Source organism: Gracilinanus agilis, chromosome 4 (genome assembly GCF_016433145.1).
Source record: "Gracilinanus agilis isolate LMUSP501 chromosome 4, AgileGrace, whole genome shotgun sequence".
NCBI lineage: Eukaryota > Metazoa > Chordata > Mammalia > Didelphimorphia > Didelphidae > Gracilinanus > Gracilinanus agilis.
Genome location: NC_058133.1, coordinates 55,251,192 through 55,269,473, shown reverse-complemented (window position 1 = coordinate 55,269,473; position 18,282 = coordinate 55,251,192). Strand labels below are relative to the sequence as shown.

Below are 18,282 nucleotides of genomic sequence, written 5' to 3'. Positions count from 1 at the left end.
AAGGTTTCAGAGAATGGGATTCACTGTACCGCTCATTTGTTTGTTAAGGTGGATGTAGTAACTCAGTGACCCCGTGTGCATCCATGAGCACAATCGCTATCATACAAAGGATGACTTCAATCGTTCCTGTCTACAGCCTGATTTCAATGTTTTTAATCAGCACAAATATCACAGAAACACGCACACACCCCTATCTCTTTTAATAGGGAAATGGAGTATGTAAGAGAGGCAGCTCAAACAGGTTTATTCCCAGAGGCTTGAGACAGAGAATACAGGGAGGAAATTAGGGCCAGTAAGAAACTAGGTTTGGCTGGAGGGTTTCTCTTGTTAGTTTCCAAGTCTCTTGAGGAAGGGGTCGAGGGGGCCCCTCCCTGCCAGTCAAACTGATAGCTGGAGGAAGTCTCAAGGAGGTACTTCTTGCCAAGATGGATGTCCAAGTTTTCTCAAGAAATAAAGAAAATGATTCTTTCCTCTTGGCCCTTGTCTTAATTTTCGACACAATGATTTACCAGAGGGTTTGAATAGATAACAAGGGGATTTATTAATACCAGGGTCAGTCAGAAGGGGAGGGGTTCAGGGTTTTCTAATTGCTGCTAGGGAGAGGGTGAGGGTGGGGGTTGGGTGGCAGAGAGGTTTAGACACAGAGAGTCCGGCTCTCCCAGTCAGGAAGATTTGACTGTCTTTTAAGTAAAGTTTTTATCAAATCTAGGGGTAACTTATTTGAGGATACTCTACTAGCTTATATAAACTAAATCTACAATGTCCAATCACCAAGCCCTCCCTTCCAACCAGAACCCAAAGGAAATCAGGGAAGGGAAGGGATGGAGATGGGAGATCAGGGAGAGGTCCAGACAAATGAGATAGGTCCAAATTTCCCCAAAACAAAATAAGCACAGGCCAAGGCCGAAGCAATTAGGCCAAAGCCAAATGGCCAAAGCAAAAGGCTCCAGCCACAGCGAAAGCCAGAAGACAAAAGCCTCATCCATTGGAACTTCACCTCTATTTATAGCTTTAAATTCTAACTGACTTTCTGAACATTCTAAGATGTTTAACTGACTTTTTGTGACCATTAGAAATTAGAGAAGCAAAAAGTTTCTGTTAGCCACCTTGCATTACAATCTATGATCCTATGATCCATAGAAAAAGAAGGCAAGGAATAAGATTGGCTAGTTCCAGTTATTGATTCTGCCTAACATCATTAAATTGTTCTATGAAAACATAAAATTAAATAAACTAATGTTATGGGGAAAATTAGTTTCACAGGAAACAACTTTGTACGTTTTGCAATCTGAAGACCATATGCAGACTAGACTCAAGAGAATTACTGCCTCTAGGGCTCAAATGTTGGCTCACATCAATATCAAATCAAAATCAACTTAAGAATTGATTTGTACCACATGCGAAAAGCTGGACTATGTTACAATGGATTTGTGCTATGGTGACCTAAAGTTTACTGTGAAATTAAACTGGTCAGGACATCTTTATGAGAGTCTTTCTTGAAAGATGGGATTTTAGTTCAAATATCTGTAACACTGTAACCTTCCCCAACTGTTATATATGTAAATATGTGAGGCAGTGTCATATAACTAAGTCTGAAGCAGGATTTGAAATCAGGACTTCATCCGCAAATTATTTCTTTGCCTTGCTTTGCAGTTAAGCCCCTCTGAAATATCTAAAAGTAGGACTGCATTTTGGTTTCAAAGAAAAAAGGTGAGAAAAATATGTTCTTCCCCTAAAACAAACTGGAATTGAGGAAACCAATAAAAAAAAGGAGAGTACCAAGTAGGCACCATTAAAGAGCATAAGCAATATAGCATAAGGAGAAAAGAATGACAGAATCATGGGTGAAGGGGGAAAGGCAAGGTGGGATGACAAATGGGTCTCTAAGAGGCCTGTTATGCCTCATCACTATATAAGAGGATGGAAAGGAATGATCTCTTAAGTGCCTTCAGGTCTAAAACCTCATGTCCCAATCTCTATATGTTATGAAGTGTGAGGTCAAATATATCAAATAATCACAAAATGGTACCAAAACATAACTTTTCACTGAGAAGGGTAGATAATAAATGTGTATGCCCACACACATCATCAATGTGCAAGCATGCAGACATTCAGATTCAATTTAACTCTGTAAAATTAGAGGAATGCGTCACAGTCCCTGGCACATATGAGGTGTTTGATAAATGCTAGCTGCCCATCTGGAGTTCTTCCAACAAGCAGTATCAGAGGGGCAGCTTTGCATATAAAAGGGCACTTGGGTGGAGTGGATTAGACATATTATATTCAAACTCTGAGAATTGTTAGTCTCACCTTGATTGACAGGTGAAGCCAGCTGGGGACTTCGGAATGTTCCCAGAGTCCTTGAGGACAGGGCAAAAGCGATTGGCCTGGGAGTATAAATACCCGTAACAGCCATCTGGGAAGGGTCTTTGGTCTTTGGGCCTTTTGATTTGGTCCTTGACCTTTGACCACTGATCTTTGATCTTGGGTCTTGGAGCATAGATCTGTGGATCCCTGACCGTGGGCCATTGGTTCTCCCTGAGTCTCCCTAGATCTTTAGGCATTTGAATCATCATTAGCTATTTAGTTATCTGGGCCTGGGTGGTGAACAGGAGGAAGGGAGGTGAAGAAGAAGAGGGAGGGAGGTAAGGGTGGATATTTCCTGAAGGCTGTCAAGGCTGACATATCACAAACTGATAATAAGGAAGCTGAGAGAAATCACAATATCGGTACCAACCGAGAAAATTGCCCTCTCTGGTTTGGCAGTGGCCAAGCTGAACCAGAGGAGTGTGAAAAACAATAGCTCCAGCTTTACTGTAACAACAGCCTACAGTCCTGAGCGATTATTGATCATAGATACTAGTGTGACAAGGTCTCCTATCTCCAATCTGTTCCTGATTATTCCTTTCCCTATTTAAGTTCAATAGATAAAGTTTCATTAAGTACCTTCCTGAGTGGTCATTATATCACGACCCTTGGGGAGGGAGCCATGCAGTCAGATGAAAATGTGATCCAAGGCTAATTAGAGCCCAATATTAATAATTAATCCAACCCCAGGTGGGACGTGAAAGGGTTACCCATCCACCAGACCATTAAGGGTCCTGCCTGGGCACTGTTATTTAGAATAGGGGAATTATAACATCCAGCAAGGGTGATTGGGTTGGTGTTTCCCCAGTCACCAGCTACCTAGGGGAATACAAAGACACAGCTTCCCTAACCAATATCCCCTAGAAGCATAGTAATATTTTCTTTATAACAGACACAAAAAGGTTATTATACCTTTCCCAGTTCTATAATATCCATAACTTCACATATGGCTTTCACATACATAAATTACTTTTTAACATTTGATAAGATTACAAAGAATATTTTGAAAGATATTTCAATAACAATTATTCCAACAATGAGAAAAAATTAGATAGAAAGACAAGTTAATTGTGAGTTTTTGAGAATGAGTCTTTAAAACAAATCTCAAAAATAATGGATGACTATTGAAACATTTTCATTTCTTTAAGCAATTTATATATTTGGACTTTTGAAGTAAGAAGTCCTTTGAAGATCATGTCTAATGATCATATTTATTTAAGAACCAGAGCCTTAGAGAACAATTAAGGCTCACTTAGCTAATTGAAGTTTGATTACTCATATTATTAGCCTCTCTAGTCGCATTATTGATTAATACAGACCTGGAGCCATGGAAACTTTGCTCTTCTCTTCCAGAATAATTTTCCCATCAAATTGCATTGCAGGTAGCATTCCTTGTTGAAAAAATATTACATTCTCTTCTTTTAAACCAAAGTACTTATGCTTAGAGAAGAACTCCTTGGTAGATTCCATTGTCCTACCACTGGTCATAATGTACCTGGTAAGACACAAGAAACATCCAAAAATTATGATTCTCTATGAACCAGAAAAAGGAAAGCTGTCCCTGCAGTAACCTACAATGGGCAGGGCATTGGGAAGGTATGGACTTCTTTACTCTCCTTTTTTTTCTTCCTAGACAGTTTCTATTAGTTGCCCTCTAAGCATGGAGTATTCTTAGGATATTCCTCAATCAACCCAGTACTGGGACTCTGTATCAAGGTACATTTCTAAGACCCTTGGAGTACCTGAATTCTTCCAGATAACTTAAGCACACATTTTATGATATGAATGTATTCTATAACCAAGTGAAACATATGTAGGAATGAACAGATGGATGCAACATCTAGTCAAAAACTTAACTGCAAGTATTTTTACAAAAATTCTGAAATGGAATTTGAAATATCCTCTTGAAATATCTACTCCCACTGACTCTCAAAACATAAAACAATAAATAACCCTCCACTCTGACTGGCACAAGAGTTATCTATGAAAATGGCAATTACCCTCAAAGATGAGTACTAAGCATATGCAAGAGAATCCTAAAAGAAGTATTTCCAAGATAATACTGAAATGACTGATATACATTCCAGGAAGTTTGGAGATACATATAAGGGCAGATGCAATTCAAACAACTCAAAGAAAAAAATATGATTTCACTTATATTGATATGACTTAAAAAAGAATAAAACAGTAAAGAAACTCAGTTTTCTCTGCCAAAAAAAAGAGGAGGGGGGGGGGGGGGGGGAGGAGCAGAGCAAATAGGAATTAAAGAAACCAAACTACTATTAGCCTTGGAGAAATGATTTTTCATATTTTCCACAACTGCCTGCCCCAAAGTATTAGGAAGATCTATATACCTATAAATCAAGGTAAAATGTCTCCTTTGACTTGCAGGACAACAGATGTCACATGGAAAAGTCCAATGTAAAATTAATTGAGTTTAAAATGTCCTATTTAAATAAGATACCTATAGTACCTCTAGTACCATAGTAAATTCTCTAAGTTAAAGAATCTTTTACATTAATTATAACCTTAGTTTTTCATACTTATAAACCTAGATTTTCAGATATTATCTTTGCCAATCACAAGGCAAAGTCTTAGAGAATTAACACAAATTTTCAGATTAAGAAGTCACATTTATTCAGTATGGCTGATTCCTACTCTATTTCTATCACTCTTATGAAATAATTGATTTTTCTCTCTTATTCCTAATCTTAAGCAGGGTGTTTAAAAACAAGATGTAATGTAAATGGTAAATGATATTACCACAATGCCCTTTTTGCCCAATAATATCAGTCCAAATGTCTTATTACTATAGTGAAAATGCATTTTGAACATTACAAACCCATTTATATTAGGTAATGTTCATCAAAGATATATTTACCAAGGAATGATGCATTGGGTGCCATGATGTTTTTCAACTAGCTGCTGTAGTTTCAAAATGCGCTCAGCTTGAATCTGGAAGAGAGTTTTATGTGACGGTAAACCCACATCATACATTCCTTTGGGATATGCCACACCAAGTCTTGTGCCTTGACCACCAGCCAGGAGCAGAACTGCCACTTTGTTCTGGGAAATCTGAAGAAGTCCTAGAAGAGAAAAAATGGATTGATACCAACTGGTCACAAAGTTGTCTAGTTATATAGCTCTTTCTGTCTTTCAAGACTTAACTTTTTTTTTTTGAGCAACTGTTTCTTGATCTAACACCCATGTAGGTGACCCAGAGGACTACAACTGCATGATTTCTAGCTTTTAGGTATGAATGACTAGAGATCATCACAGACTTATATTTATAAGATTTTCTTAATTAAAGCCATTCATTTGAAATGGAAGCCATGCTTAAAGCATGATATACTTCCCATTTTCTTTTGTGGGCTACTTGAAAGTCCTTGATATATATGAATCTTTTAATTATATTTTTCAGTTACAAGCATTTCTTTTCCATTTCCCCAGTACTACTGAGAAAGAAAAAAAACCTTTGTAACAAAAATGTATAACTAAGTAAAACAAATTCAGACACTGGCCTTGTCCAGAAATGAATGACTTAAATTTATCATTTCTGTCAGGATGTGGGTAGCATTCTTCATTTTTGGTCCTCTAAAATCATGGTTAAGGCACTGATGAGGATTCTTAAGTCTTCCAAAATCATTTGTTTTGATAATACTGTTGCCATTATTTACATCATTCTCCTGGGTCTACTTACTTCACCATGCATTCATTCATACAAATCTTTCTAGGTTTCTCTAAAACCATTTCTTTTATTATTGCACAGTAGTTAAGCCATATCAAAAATAAGTGCCTACTATGTGCTAGGCATCCAATTTCCTGTAGCCTTTCCGATATTTGTTGTTTTCTCTTTTTTGGTCAATTCTGTCAAGCTAATTTCTTCACTTGAGGATTCTCTATCCATATCCTTTGACTTTTTAGTAACTAGAGAATCAATGAGTCAGTCAATAAACATTCATTAAGCTTCTACTATGTTCCAGCCACTGTATGGAGACCACTGTCACTAGATCATAGGGCAAGAGGATAGTTATAAGGTATAAAAAAAACGGGAAGGTAGTTAGGGGAGAAAGGTAAGTTAAGAAGAGATATGGATGCCAAAAAAGCATTTTATATTTGATCTTAGAGGTGAAAGGGAGTCTCTAGAGTCTGCTAAGTAGAAGGGTGATATAATCAGACCTGTGCTTTTAGGAAGCTGAGTGGAAGATGGATTAGAGTACAGAGAAATTGAGGCAGGCAAACCAACTGGAAGCCTATTGAAATAGTCATGATAGGAGGCAATGAAGATCTGCACCAGGGTGGTAGCAATGTCAGAGGAGAGAAGGAAGTATGTACAAGAGATGCTGTTACAAAGGTAAAATGGCAGCAGATTGGATATGGAGAAGAGAGGAGTAAGAGAAAGTAAGTAGTTAAGAATGACACCCAGGATAACTATGAAGAAGACAGTACTATCAACAATAATAGATGGGCAGCTGTGTGGCTCAATGGACAGACAGGAGGTCTTGGATTCAAATCTGGACTCAGACATTTCCTAGCTGTGTGATCCTTGGCAAGTCACTTAACACCAACTGCCTGGACCTTAACACTTCTACCTTGAAATGGATACTTACTATTGATTTTAAGGGACAAGGTAAGGTTTTGTTTTAATTAAATTAAAAAGCAATAGGGGGCAGCTGGGTAGCTCAGTGGATTGAGAGTCAGGCCTAGAGACAGGAGGTCCTAGGTTCAAATCCGGCCTCAGACACTTCCCAACTGTGTGACCCTGGGCAAGTCACTTGACCCCCATTGCCTACCCTTACCACTCTTCCACCTATAAGTCAATACACAGAAGTTAAGGGTTTAAAAATAAAAAAAAAAAAAAAGCAGTAATAAAAATGAGAAAGAAAGAGGGTTCATAGGAAAAATGAATATCACTTGTGTCATGTTGTGCTTATAATGTCTTTAGTACATTCAATATGAGATGTCCAATATGAAACTAGGGGCAGCTGGGTGGCTCAGTAGATTAAGAGCCAGGCCTAGAGACTGGAGGTCCTAGGTTCAAGTCCGGCCTCGGACACTTCCAGCTGTGTGACCTTGGGCAAGTCACTCGACCCCTATCGCCCACCCTTACCACTCCTGGGCTAAGGACAGTCCCTAGCCTGGGATGAAAAAGGAGGAGGGTTGGGCGTGGGGCTAGCAACCCCACCCTGTAAAAACTACATCTGCTAAAGAAACTGCAACCTAAAGTAGGGGCAGCTGGGCTAGCTCAGTGGATTGAGAGCCAGGCCTAAAGACGAAAGGTCCTAGGTTCAAATCCGGGCTCAGACACTTCCCAGCTGGGTGACCCTGAGCGACCCATTGCCTACTGGTTGTGGCCCTATGCTCCTAGAATGGAGTCCCAGGATAAAAAAAAAAAAAAAAAAAAAATGAAACTGGAAAAATAAAAGTGGAAACTAGTGGAGAGGACAGGGCTAGATAAGCAGATTTGAGAATCATTAACAAAAAGACAATAACCAAATCACTGAGAGACAATACGTGAAATAGTACAAAAAGAGAAGAGAAGAGGGCCCAGTTTAGAGCCCTGGGAGACACTCACAATCTATAGGCATGGCTTGATAGGCATGGCTTGATTGAAGATCCAGCAAAAGAGACTGAAAGGAAGCAGTTAGATTAGGAGGAAGAGAAAGAAGAGGGTGATGTCACAAAAAATATTAGAGAGAAGAAAATATTAAGGAAAAGGAGGAGATTGGCAGTGTCAAAAGATGCAAAGAAATCAAGACAGCAGAGGATTGAGAAAAGATTCAGCAATTAAGAGATCATACTTTGGAAAGAGCAGTTTTGATTGAACAATGAGATTGGAAGCCATAGTGTGATGAGTTAAAAAAGACAATGAAAGGAAAGGAAGAAACACCTATTGCAAATGGTCTTCTCAAGGAGTTTAGCCACAAAATGGAGGAGAAAGAGAGAATGATAAATAACAAATATAGATATCTGGAGTGTGCGATGTAAGGTGCTAGACATACCTAACTTCTGACAGACTGCTTTCCCACCTAATTCTTATATGTGCTTAATTTTGCTTCCTTTAAAACCTATACTTGGTTCTAAAGAAAGTTATTCTCCTCTTACTTAATATAGAACTTAATTTCAGCATTATTAAAAAGCTTCCTTTGGCCTTAGACTCTGGCTTCCTCCCCTTTCTTTTCTAGGAAGCGATCTTCTTGCTTCCCCAGCTTATTCTCTCACAGAGAAGTCCTGTCTCTCTCCAGAATTTCCCTAGCTTTCTCAAGTGATATGAGAAACAAAGATTACCTGTAAGTAACCCTCACATGATCTAAATTCCTCAGTAAAACAAGAAATGTTCCTTTGAACATTAATACTTTTTCCTCACCAAAAAAAAAAAAAAAAACAACAATCCCATATCTTTAAAAAGACATTGTTTAGTTTACTTGAAAAAAAACAAAACAGCTAGTTTAAGCTTCAAAATCCCCAATCAACTTGGTAACTAAAAGAGGATCTACCAACCATATCATTGCTGGGTTTATACCCTAAAGAGATAATAAGGAAAAAGACTTGTACAAAAATATTTATGGCCACGCTCTTTATGGTGGCAAAAAATTGGAAAATGAGGGAATGCCCTTCAATTGGGGAATCACTGAACACATTGTGGTATCTGCTGGTGATGAAATACTATTATGCTAAAAGGAATAATGAACTGGAGGAATTCCATGTGAACTGGAATTACCTCCAGGAATTGATGCAGAGTGAAAGGAGCAGAACCAGGAGAACATTATATACAGAGACAGAGACACTGTGGCACAATCAAATATAATGAACTTCTCTACTAGCAGCAATGCAATGATCCAGGACAATTCTGAGGGACTTATGAGAAAGAACACTACCCACATCCAGAGAAAGAACTATAGGAGTAGAAACACAGAAGAAAAAAAACTTCTTGATCACATTGTTTGATGGGGATATGATTAGGGATGTAGACTCTAAATGATAACCCCAGTGTAAATATTAATAATATGGAAATAGGTCCTGACCCAGTGGAATTGCTCATTGACTATGGGAGGGGAGGGAAAGAACATGAATCATGTAACCATGGAAAAATATTCTAAATTAATTAAATAAACAAACTTTAAAAAAAAAGAGGATCTTGAAAAAAATTACAAAACCAATCTATAAAACAAAACAGGAAATTAAAGATGATTTTAAATGTTTCCTTATCCTAAGGAGCATGCTCACTGAATTTAAAAAAAAAAAAAAAGATCCTAGCCTAAAATTTTTTTAAAAATAAAAATAAAAATTTGTATTCCTGAGGAATACTATCCTGCACTTTATTAAGTCAAGCTGTTTCTCTGAGACATAAGCAATAAGGATGAACAGACAAAGAGCTTGATAATCCCCACTCTGTTCACTATGTGGTCACAATGTGCTAAATAAAAAGGGAGATCTGTAGCCAACTGTGGCTCCCTACTTTTTTTTTTTTCAATCCAGGCTTGGGATTTCCATTGGTGGAGGGACACTCTATTTCAGTTTGACTGTCTCATTCCAGAAGCCCCAATTCTTGAGTCATTTTAATATTCCTTGATAGACTGCTCTTATTTCTATTCTCAGGCTAAGCGAATTATCACTCAAATTACCTAATCACTGAGAAAACAAGATCTAGAGCATCTCCAAAGTTTTAAATCAAAAAGTGTGTTTGCTATCTAGAAGCAAAAGAGGGTCCCTGGCCAACTTATCACCCACTGTACTTCCTAGTGAGATCTGGCAGGCAGTAATATATTTCCTTTAATAAATATTATAGGATTTTTTAAAGGTCTATTCTGCCTGGGCCCTAGCTGAAAATGATCTCCTTATAATTACCCTGTTTTTGAGTCTGGCTTCTTTAGCTTCTCTCCCAGTTACATAAATCTACCTAAATTTGCCTTTTCCTGGGTCCTACTCAGTTCTCCCAGGCTGTTCCTGCTTTCTAGCCCTTCATTGTTCTTAGTTTCCTCATAAAAAGTGTTTGTTTTTTTAATGGAGTACTTACTATAACCCACAGACCGCAAAGTTCTCTAACTTTTCTCAGGGTTTTCTGAGGTCCTATCTTTCTATAGCAACTAACTACCACCTCTTATTCTTCCTACCTCTAGTCCCCAAAGGTACCATCTAGGGCATGACCAATTCCCTAAGGGTATCAGATAGCCAATATCCTCTACCAAGAAACCACTTTGTAATTCTTGAAATGCTATAAGTATAAACTGCTATGACTCCTTAGAATAAAAAAAAAAAAAAAAAAAGAAAAAGAAAGGTACATATCTTTCTTTTCACTGAATTCTTTTGTTTCAATCAAGTTCTCTCACTCATGAAGACAGGCCAGATATTCTGCTCTCAATCTTAGTAGGAGGCACAAAACTAGAGTAGAACACTCCCAATGTGAGTATGTACGTATCTCCCCACTTATGTGCAATCATTATAGACTATAGAATCTGGGTATCCTTCCTGCAAACTTTTATGGCAAACACTGCTAAGAGGTGACACTCCCAAGGTCAAGTGCTTCCTGAATAACTTCCTGCTTGGACTACATTACCTCAAACACACGCAAACTTGGGTATTTATTTGAGAACTAGTGCTGGTGGTGCACTGAGACAGCTGGAGGCTTTTAATTTCATTTCTCAGCAACCTGAGATGAGGGGCTTCGGAACATAAGCTATCCAATGAGAACAGGAAAAAATGAAATCCAAAATGGATATTAGGAGGAGGTATCTAAGTTGGGTTTTTTTGGGGGGCGGGGTTGCTTTTTATAGTTGAAAGTATTTCCTAAATAATTTTTTTTCCAAATTGCAAGTACTTTCACTCGTGAAATATTTACTCCTCATATGCTAATTATACCTCATGCTTTCAATCTTATAAAAGGGAGTTTTGTGGCTGCTTTTCTGAATCACATTTCACATATCAAGCATGACTGAATAAATGAACATTTTTTAAAAGACCTCAAAAACAGATGAAATTGGCCATTAAATAATAAATAATTTTCTATTTCTTTTTAACCCTTACGTTCCATCTTAGAATAAATACTGTATGTTGGTTCCAAGGCAGAAGAATGGTAAGGGCTAGGCAAAGAGGGTTAAATGACTTATTCAGGATCACAAAACTAAGAAATGATTAAGGTCATATTTGAACCCAAGACCTCCCATCGCTAGGTGTGGTTCTCTAACCACTGAGTCACCTAGCTGCCCCTATGAATAGTTTTCTAAATGGGTGGTTTCTAAATGGGCACTTAACAACAAATAATCTTGTAGTTTATACCTTACCCTCCCTCAAAAAAAAAAAAAAAAAAGACTTCTCTCAACACATTTGCCTGAGACCCAATCACAATTAGGAATGTGCCTCAATATAATCATCCAAAAGAATCATTATGACACTGTTAGGAAGTCTTTGCCTTCAAGTATAAATCCATCAAGGAGAAAAAAATGAATATTTAATTATGTTGAGGACTTCTAAACATTCCTGATGAAAAGACCAGAGCTTAAAATCTGACATTCAAATACAAGACTAATGAGAAGCATAAGAAGTAAACATGAAAGAGAAATCCTAAGGGACTCAATAAGTTAAACTGTTTACATTCCTATATGGGAAGATGATACATGTAACTTATAAGAACTTTATCATTATTAGGGCAGTTAGAAGGAGTCTACATAGACGGAGGGCACGACTATCATATTAATTGTTGAGATAATCTCAAAAAATACTTCAGGGATGAGAAAGAGGGATGTACTGCAAAAAGGTGAGGTTGAACAGGAAAATTTTTCTCACATAAAAGAGGCATTCAAGGAAGAGCTTTTAAAATGGAGGAGAAAATGGGGGGGGGGTTGGGGTAGCAGGCAATTCTTGAACCTCACTCTCACTTGAAATGGTTCAAAGAAGGACAAATATATACATATATATATATGTACATATATATATATATATACACACATACACTCAGTTGGGTATGGAAATCTATCTTACCCAATAGAGACATAGGAGGAAAAGAGAATAAAAGATATTGGGGAGTGAGTAACAAAAGGGAGAGTAGATTAAAGAAAGCAATGGTCAGAAGGAACAAAGAATTTTGAGGAGGGTCAAAATAAAAGAGAGAGTGAGAGAAGGATAAACAGAAGAAAATAGGATAGAGAAAAATACATTTAGTAATCATATCTATGAATGTGAATATTATAAGCTCACCCATAAAACAGATATGGATAGCAGAATAGTTAAGAAACCAGAATTCAACAACATATTGTTTGCATGAGACACTTAAAACAGAAAGGCAAAGAGAGGTAAAATAAGAGGCTGGAGTAGAATCTATTATGCTTAGGCTTTAGTAAAAAAGACAAGATTAGCAATCATGATCTCAGACAAGCAAAAGCAAAATCAGAGATAATCTGGGAAACTACATTTTGCTAAAAGGTACCATTCACAATGAAGTAATATCAAAAAAATTTCACAGCAAGTTTCTCTGATAAACACCTCATTTCTCAAATATGTAGGAAACTGAGTCAAGTTTATCAAAATAAAAACACTTCCCAATTGACAAATAATTAAGGAATATGAAGAGGCAGTTTTCAGAAGAAGAATTTAAAGCTATCTAAATAGTCATGAAAAAATGCTCTAGATCAGTGATGGGCAAACTTTTTAAACAGGGGGCCAAAGGAAAGGAAATGCTCATCTGTCAGTCTGTTTCTAAGGTAACTCTTTCAAAGTCTCATTGTACTGTATCCTGCAGGTTAGGAATAACATCCTGCGGCAGGATAGAACATTTCAGGGGGCCACATCTGGCCCACAGGCCGTAGTTTGCCCATCACTGCTCTAGATAGAGAAAGGCAAATTAAAACAACTCTGAGCACCCACTCACACCTATTAGAAATGCCAAATGCTGGAGCAGATGAGGAAAAATTGGTACATTAATAAACTGCTGGTGGAGTAGTGAATTGATCCAACCATTATGGAGAACAAGCTAGAAATATGCCCACAGGACCATAAAACTGTGCAGAACCTTTGACCTAGCAATACTATTAAATCTGTACCCCAAAAAAGATAAAAAAGGAAAAGGAAAAACACTTTATGTTCAAAAATAATTATAATAGCTCTTTTTTGTGGTGGCAAAGAATTGGAAGTTGAAGGAATGTCCATCAGTTGGAGAAATGGCTGAACATGTTGTGGCATATGATTGTGTTGGAGTGTGTGTTATTTAGAACTTTTGGGGGTTCCATTTAAAGGTATTTGGGGCTCATTTGAGCTTTTAAATGACAAACTTCCTGTGGACATTTGGGGGGCTTTGAGACTACATTTTCCATGATCCAATGGGCTTCCGGTTTTGGACGTGGTGACATCTCGTAAAGTGCAGCTTAAATTCCGAGATCGGGCTTGAGCCTGCCTCTTTTGCTATGTAGACAAGATGGGAGAAGGTATGGACTGGTGGGAAGTTTGAAACTAGAACTTAGCAAAAGGCACGTGGTCTATTTTATTCTACTAACATGGCCTTAATTAAAATATTACTTTTCCTCATAATATCAGCCTTTATTATTTTTAAATATAACAAGTATTGTGCTATAAGTGGGACAGTTTCATTAAAATATGACAAGATCTATATAAACTGATGCAAAGTGAAGTGAGAAGAACCAGGAGATTGTTGTGCACAATAATAGCAATGTTGCAATGATGATCCACTATGAAAGACTTGGCTACTCTGATCAATATAATGATCCAAGACAATTCCAAAGGATTCATGAGAAATGATGAACTCTGAGTGCAAACTTATAATTTTCTTACTTCCTTTTTTTTATTTATTCTACAATATGGCTAATATGTAAATGTGTTTTGCATGATTTCACATGTATAATTGATATCACATTGTTTGCCCTCTCAATGGGTGGGGGAGAGGTGAGAAATTCAGAACTTAAAATTTTAAAAGAATGTCAAAAATAAATAATAAATTTAAAAAATTAAAATATAAAAAGGAAAAAGTATTTGTCTATTAATTAAGCATATTTACAAACGAGTTTGCATATAATTCTATACTATTTTAAAACTGATATCACTATAGATAAACATTTTCTATTCATTAAAAATGTGCTTTCTAAGGCCTAGAGACAGGAGGTCCTAGGTTCAAATCCGGCCTCAGACACTTCCCAGCTGTGTGACCCTGGGCAAGTCACTTGACCCCCATTGCCTACCCTTGCCAATCTTCCACCTATAAGTCAATGCACAGAAGTTAAGGGTTTAAAATTTAAAAAAACAAAAAACAAAAAACGTGCTTTCTAAAAAAATTTTAATGTACCTATGAAATCCTCTTTCAATCCTCATATAAGCAATTTTTTTTGCCTTTGAAAATTTACTACATGACATTCAGTTTGTTAAAGTCAACCTTCAAATACATGGTTGTTTAAGTCAACACAAAAATATACAGGTAATTTCAAAATTGGCCATCCTGACCCAGCTCTTTAAACTACAAATTAATATTACACCCTGGCTCTGTGCCAAAAGTAGGCTTGAGTTATACTTAAATAATATTTAGTTCTATTAGTCTCCAATTTTAATTTTTCTGTTGTATCCCAAAGTTGTACAAAGTTGTACATCTCAGATTTCTAACACGACAATGTAAAGAGGCCACCAAACACTCACTGCTTCTACTATCAGGACAACCTGAAACTTGGGAACTCTATTTATTTTCTACTTCAATTCTCAACAATAAGACCAAACAAAGCAGGGTGCCGCTTTTAGTTTCTACAAAGAGCAATGTCATTTTAATTCCAGAAATATTGGCTATATTAGAGTATAGACAACTTTACTCAATACATATTGATAGTGATTAATGCTAGCATCTGTCTGACCTAATAGCTGGGCTTTGAAGTAAGTGATCCCTTTAAATCACTAGCACAAAACTCAAAAACTACAAGCTATCACTATACTCAGAGGCAGAGGCAGGGGTGAAGACAGTCTGGTGTGGCATAAAAAAACTATGAATTTGTTGTCAGAAGGTTTGGATTAAAATCCCACTTCTGGCATTTAGTGGCTGCAAAACTTTGAGAAAGCCACATATACTCTGAGTTTCAGTTTCCTCATATCTGTAAAATGGAAATAACAGGGTTGTTGTAATGATCAGCTGAGAAAAAGAGCAATTTACAAACTAAAGTCCTTTACTTATTAGATATTTTCATTAGTGCTAGGGAGCATGCTGGAGAAATGGTCCTTATAAAATCAATGTTTATTAAGAAGGACCCATGGAGTCTAAGACTGAGAATCATGGCACCGTCTGAGGATATCGAAGTACCCATTTGGAAGCTACTGTTTTAAGTCTTAATGAGAGAGCCCCAAGTGCTAACAAAGGACAGCTACCAGAAATTCAAGGGTTCTAAGGCAAAGATGCCAAACAATATACCACCACAAGACTCCTGAGTGTCGCTGGAATATTAGAGTCTCATACTCTAATATTAAGATATAATTGGGAAATATTTAACAAAATAAATACAAATAGAATAGAATAGAATGCTATGTGATTTTTCTATGTCAATATGCATCTGCAAAGATCCTTAATAAAGGATATATAAGGATATAGATATTATATATGTACACATACATATATCAAATATATGTGATATATTATATATATGTTATATGTACATTATATATTCCAAGTCTTATAATAAAGAGATTGTAACAGCTATAACTGTAAGGATGAAAGAAGAGATTATTAACAATAATTACAGTTCTCATCTGCAAGACTCAGTATTTTTTTTCTATTAGAATGTAAATAACTGCTGGCCCTACTTCTATTTGAGTTTGACATCACTGCTATAAGGTATGTTTTTTGCTTATCTCTACATTAAGCTAATACTATCTAATGGAGGAAACAATCAGACGGCATGATTAGCAGAAAAAAGAAGTAGCAGATAATAAAAAAGAACAGGCTCTGAAATGAAATCTTCTAATGCCAACCAAGAAGCCAGCTGTTCTTATGAGGACTATAACAGTATCTGGTATTACAGGACTCAATGGACTTCTCTTAATATTTGGACTACATTTGTCATCTTTTATAAAAGCATTAAGATTATATGTAAGGGGGCAGCTGGGTAGCTCAGTGGAGTGAGAGTCAGGCCTAGAGACAGGAGGTCCTAGGTTCAAACCCAGCCTCAGCCACTTCCCAGCTGTGTGACCCTGGGCAAGTCACTTGACCCCCATTGCCCACCCCTTACCACTCTTCCACCTATGAGACAATACACCGAAGTACAAGGGTTTAAAAAAAAAAAAGATTATATGTAAGGAATTATGATTTTGTTGGCATCAGCAACTCTTGGTGTGAGAAATCTCAGATTAAACAATATTACCAAGAATTACCTGAGAAAAATAGAGGTTAAGAAACTTTCCCAGGATCACACAGCTACTAAATGTTAAAGAGGGGAGATCTGAACCCAGGTCTTATTGATTTCAAGTCCAGTATTTTATCTATTATGCCAAGTGACTTCTAGGATTAGTTATAGTAACAGATTTTACAACAGATGAACAAATGGACAATTGGTCACTCTCAAAAATATGAGGATTAAGCCAGTATCAGAGTCAAACTAGATCTACTTCATCTATTCTGTTTAGGCTACTTTTAGCAACTTGATTCATTCAGAAGTGTGGGCCTTAGAAGAGTTTACAGTAGGTTAAATACCTTCCCCTTCCCAGTGCTGGATCTGCTCTTGGTCCCTTGTGGCACTGCCCAATACTTCTCGAGGTACAGGCTCCATCCGCGCATCTATCTTCTCCTGAGAAGAAGACTGATTAAATCCTTCCATTGCCTTTCGGAAAAAGCAGTTCAACTCTTCAAAATTAATATCTTGTAGCTCTTCATAAAGTTCCACTTGTTGGGCTTCTTCCAACTCATCCCAGGACTGCAGTAGGTGATCCTGCCCAGCCTTGGACAACCTACACTTGAGCTCATTCACATTCATAATGTCTCAGTTTCCAAATCTTGTAATAAAAAAGCTGTAACAGCTATAACTGTAAGGATGAAAGAGAACAATCATTAATAATAATTACAAGTTTCATATGCAAGACAGTACTTTCTATTATAATGTAAATTTTAATACAATTTAAGAGTAACTGCTATTTAAAAAAAACCCATAATGTTAAAGCAATTAGCTTCAATCTTTTAGATACTATGTTTTCTAGAAGAACTTATAATTGTAAACTAAAAACCCTTAAGATGAAAGGAAAATAGTGAAACAATGTTACACAATAGATAAGCAGTCAAAGATGAACAGTTTTCAAAAGAACTGAAAACTATTAGCAACTATATGAAAGAATGCTTCAAATCATGAAAAATAAGAGAATGCAAATCAAAATAACCATGAACATACTCCACAAATTGGTAAAGATGACAAAAGATGAATATTGCCAATACTGGGAGGACAGCTAGGTGGCTTAGTAGATAGAACTAGAGACCTGGGTCCTGGGTTCAAATTTAGCCTTAGATACTTCCTAGCTATGTGACCCTGGGCAAGTCACTTAAACCCAATTGTCTAGCCAAGTGATGGGCAAACTTTTTAAAGAGGGGGCCAAAGGAAAGGAAATGCTCATCTGTCAGTCTGTTTCTAAGCCAACTCTTTTGAAGTTTCATTGTATTGTATCCTACTCATTGTATTCGTCAGATTAGGAATAATGTCATGTAGCTGGATAGAACATTTCAGGGGCCACATCTGGCCTGCAGGCCTTAGTTTGCCCATCACTGGTCTAGCCCTTACTGCTCTTTTTTCCTGGAAACCAATACTTAGTATTGATTCTAAGATGGAAAGTAAGGGTTTAAAAAAAAAGACTACTAGGAAGATAGGCACACTAGTTTATTATTGGTGGAGTTGTGAATCCATATGATCATTTTTGAAAGCAGGTTGTAATTGTGCAAATAAAGTAACTAAAATGTCC

At 36.9% G+C, this 18,282-nt stretch overlaps 1 protein-coding gene across 2 annotated transcripts in view; it reads right to left on the bottom strand.

The window, feature by feature from the left end:
• Window positions 1-17,312, bottom strand: part of UAP1 (UDP-N-acetylglucosamine pyrophosphorylase 1) — a 45,974-nt gene extending 28,662 nt beyond the window's left edge. For both annotated transcript variants that reach the window (XM_044672811.1, XM_044672812.1), the window contains exons 1-3: window positions 17,033-17,312; window positions 5,249-5,453; window positions 3,687-3,862 (exon numbers count right to left, since the gene is read on the bottom strand). In XM_044672811.1, coding sequence (XP_044528746.1) covers window positions 3,687-3,862; window positions 5,249-5,453; window positions 17,033-17,312 — 661 coding nt within the window. The remainder of the gene's footprint in view (window positions 1-3,686; window positions 3,863-5,248; window positions 5,454-17,032) is intronic.
• Window positions 17,313-18,282: the final 970 nt, after the last annotated feature.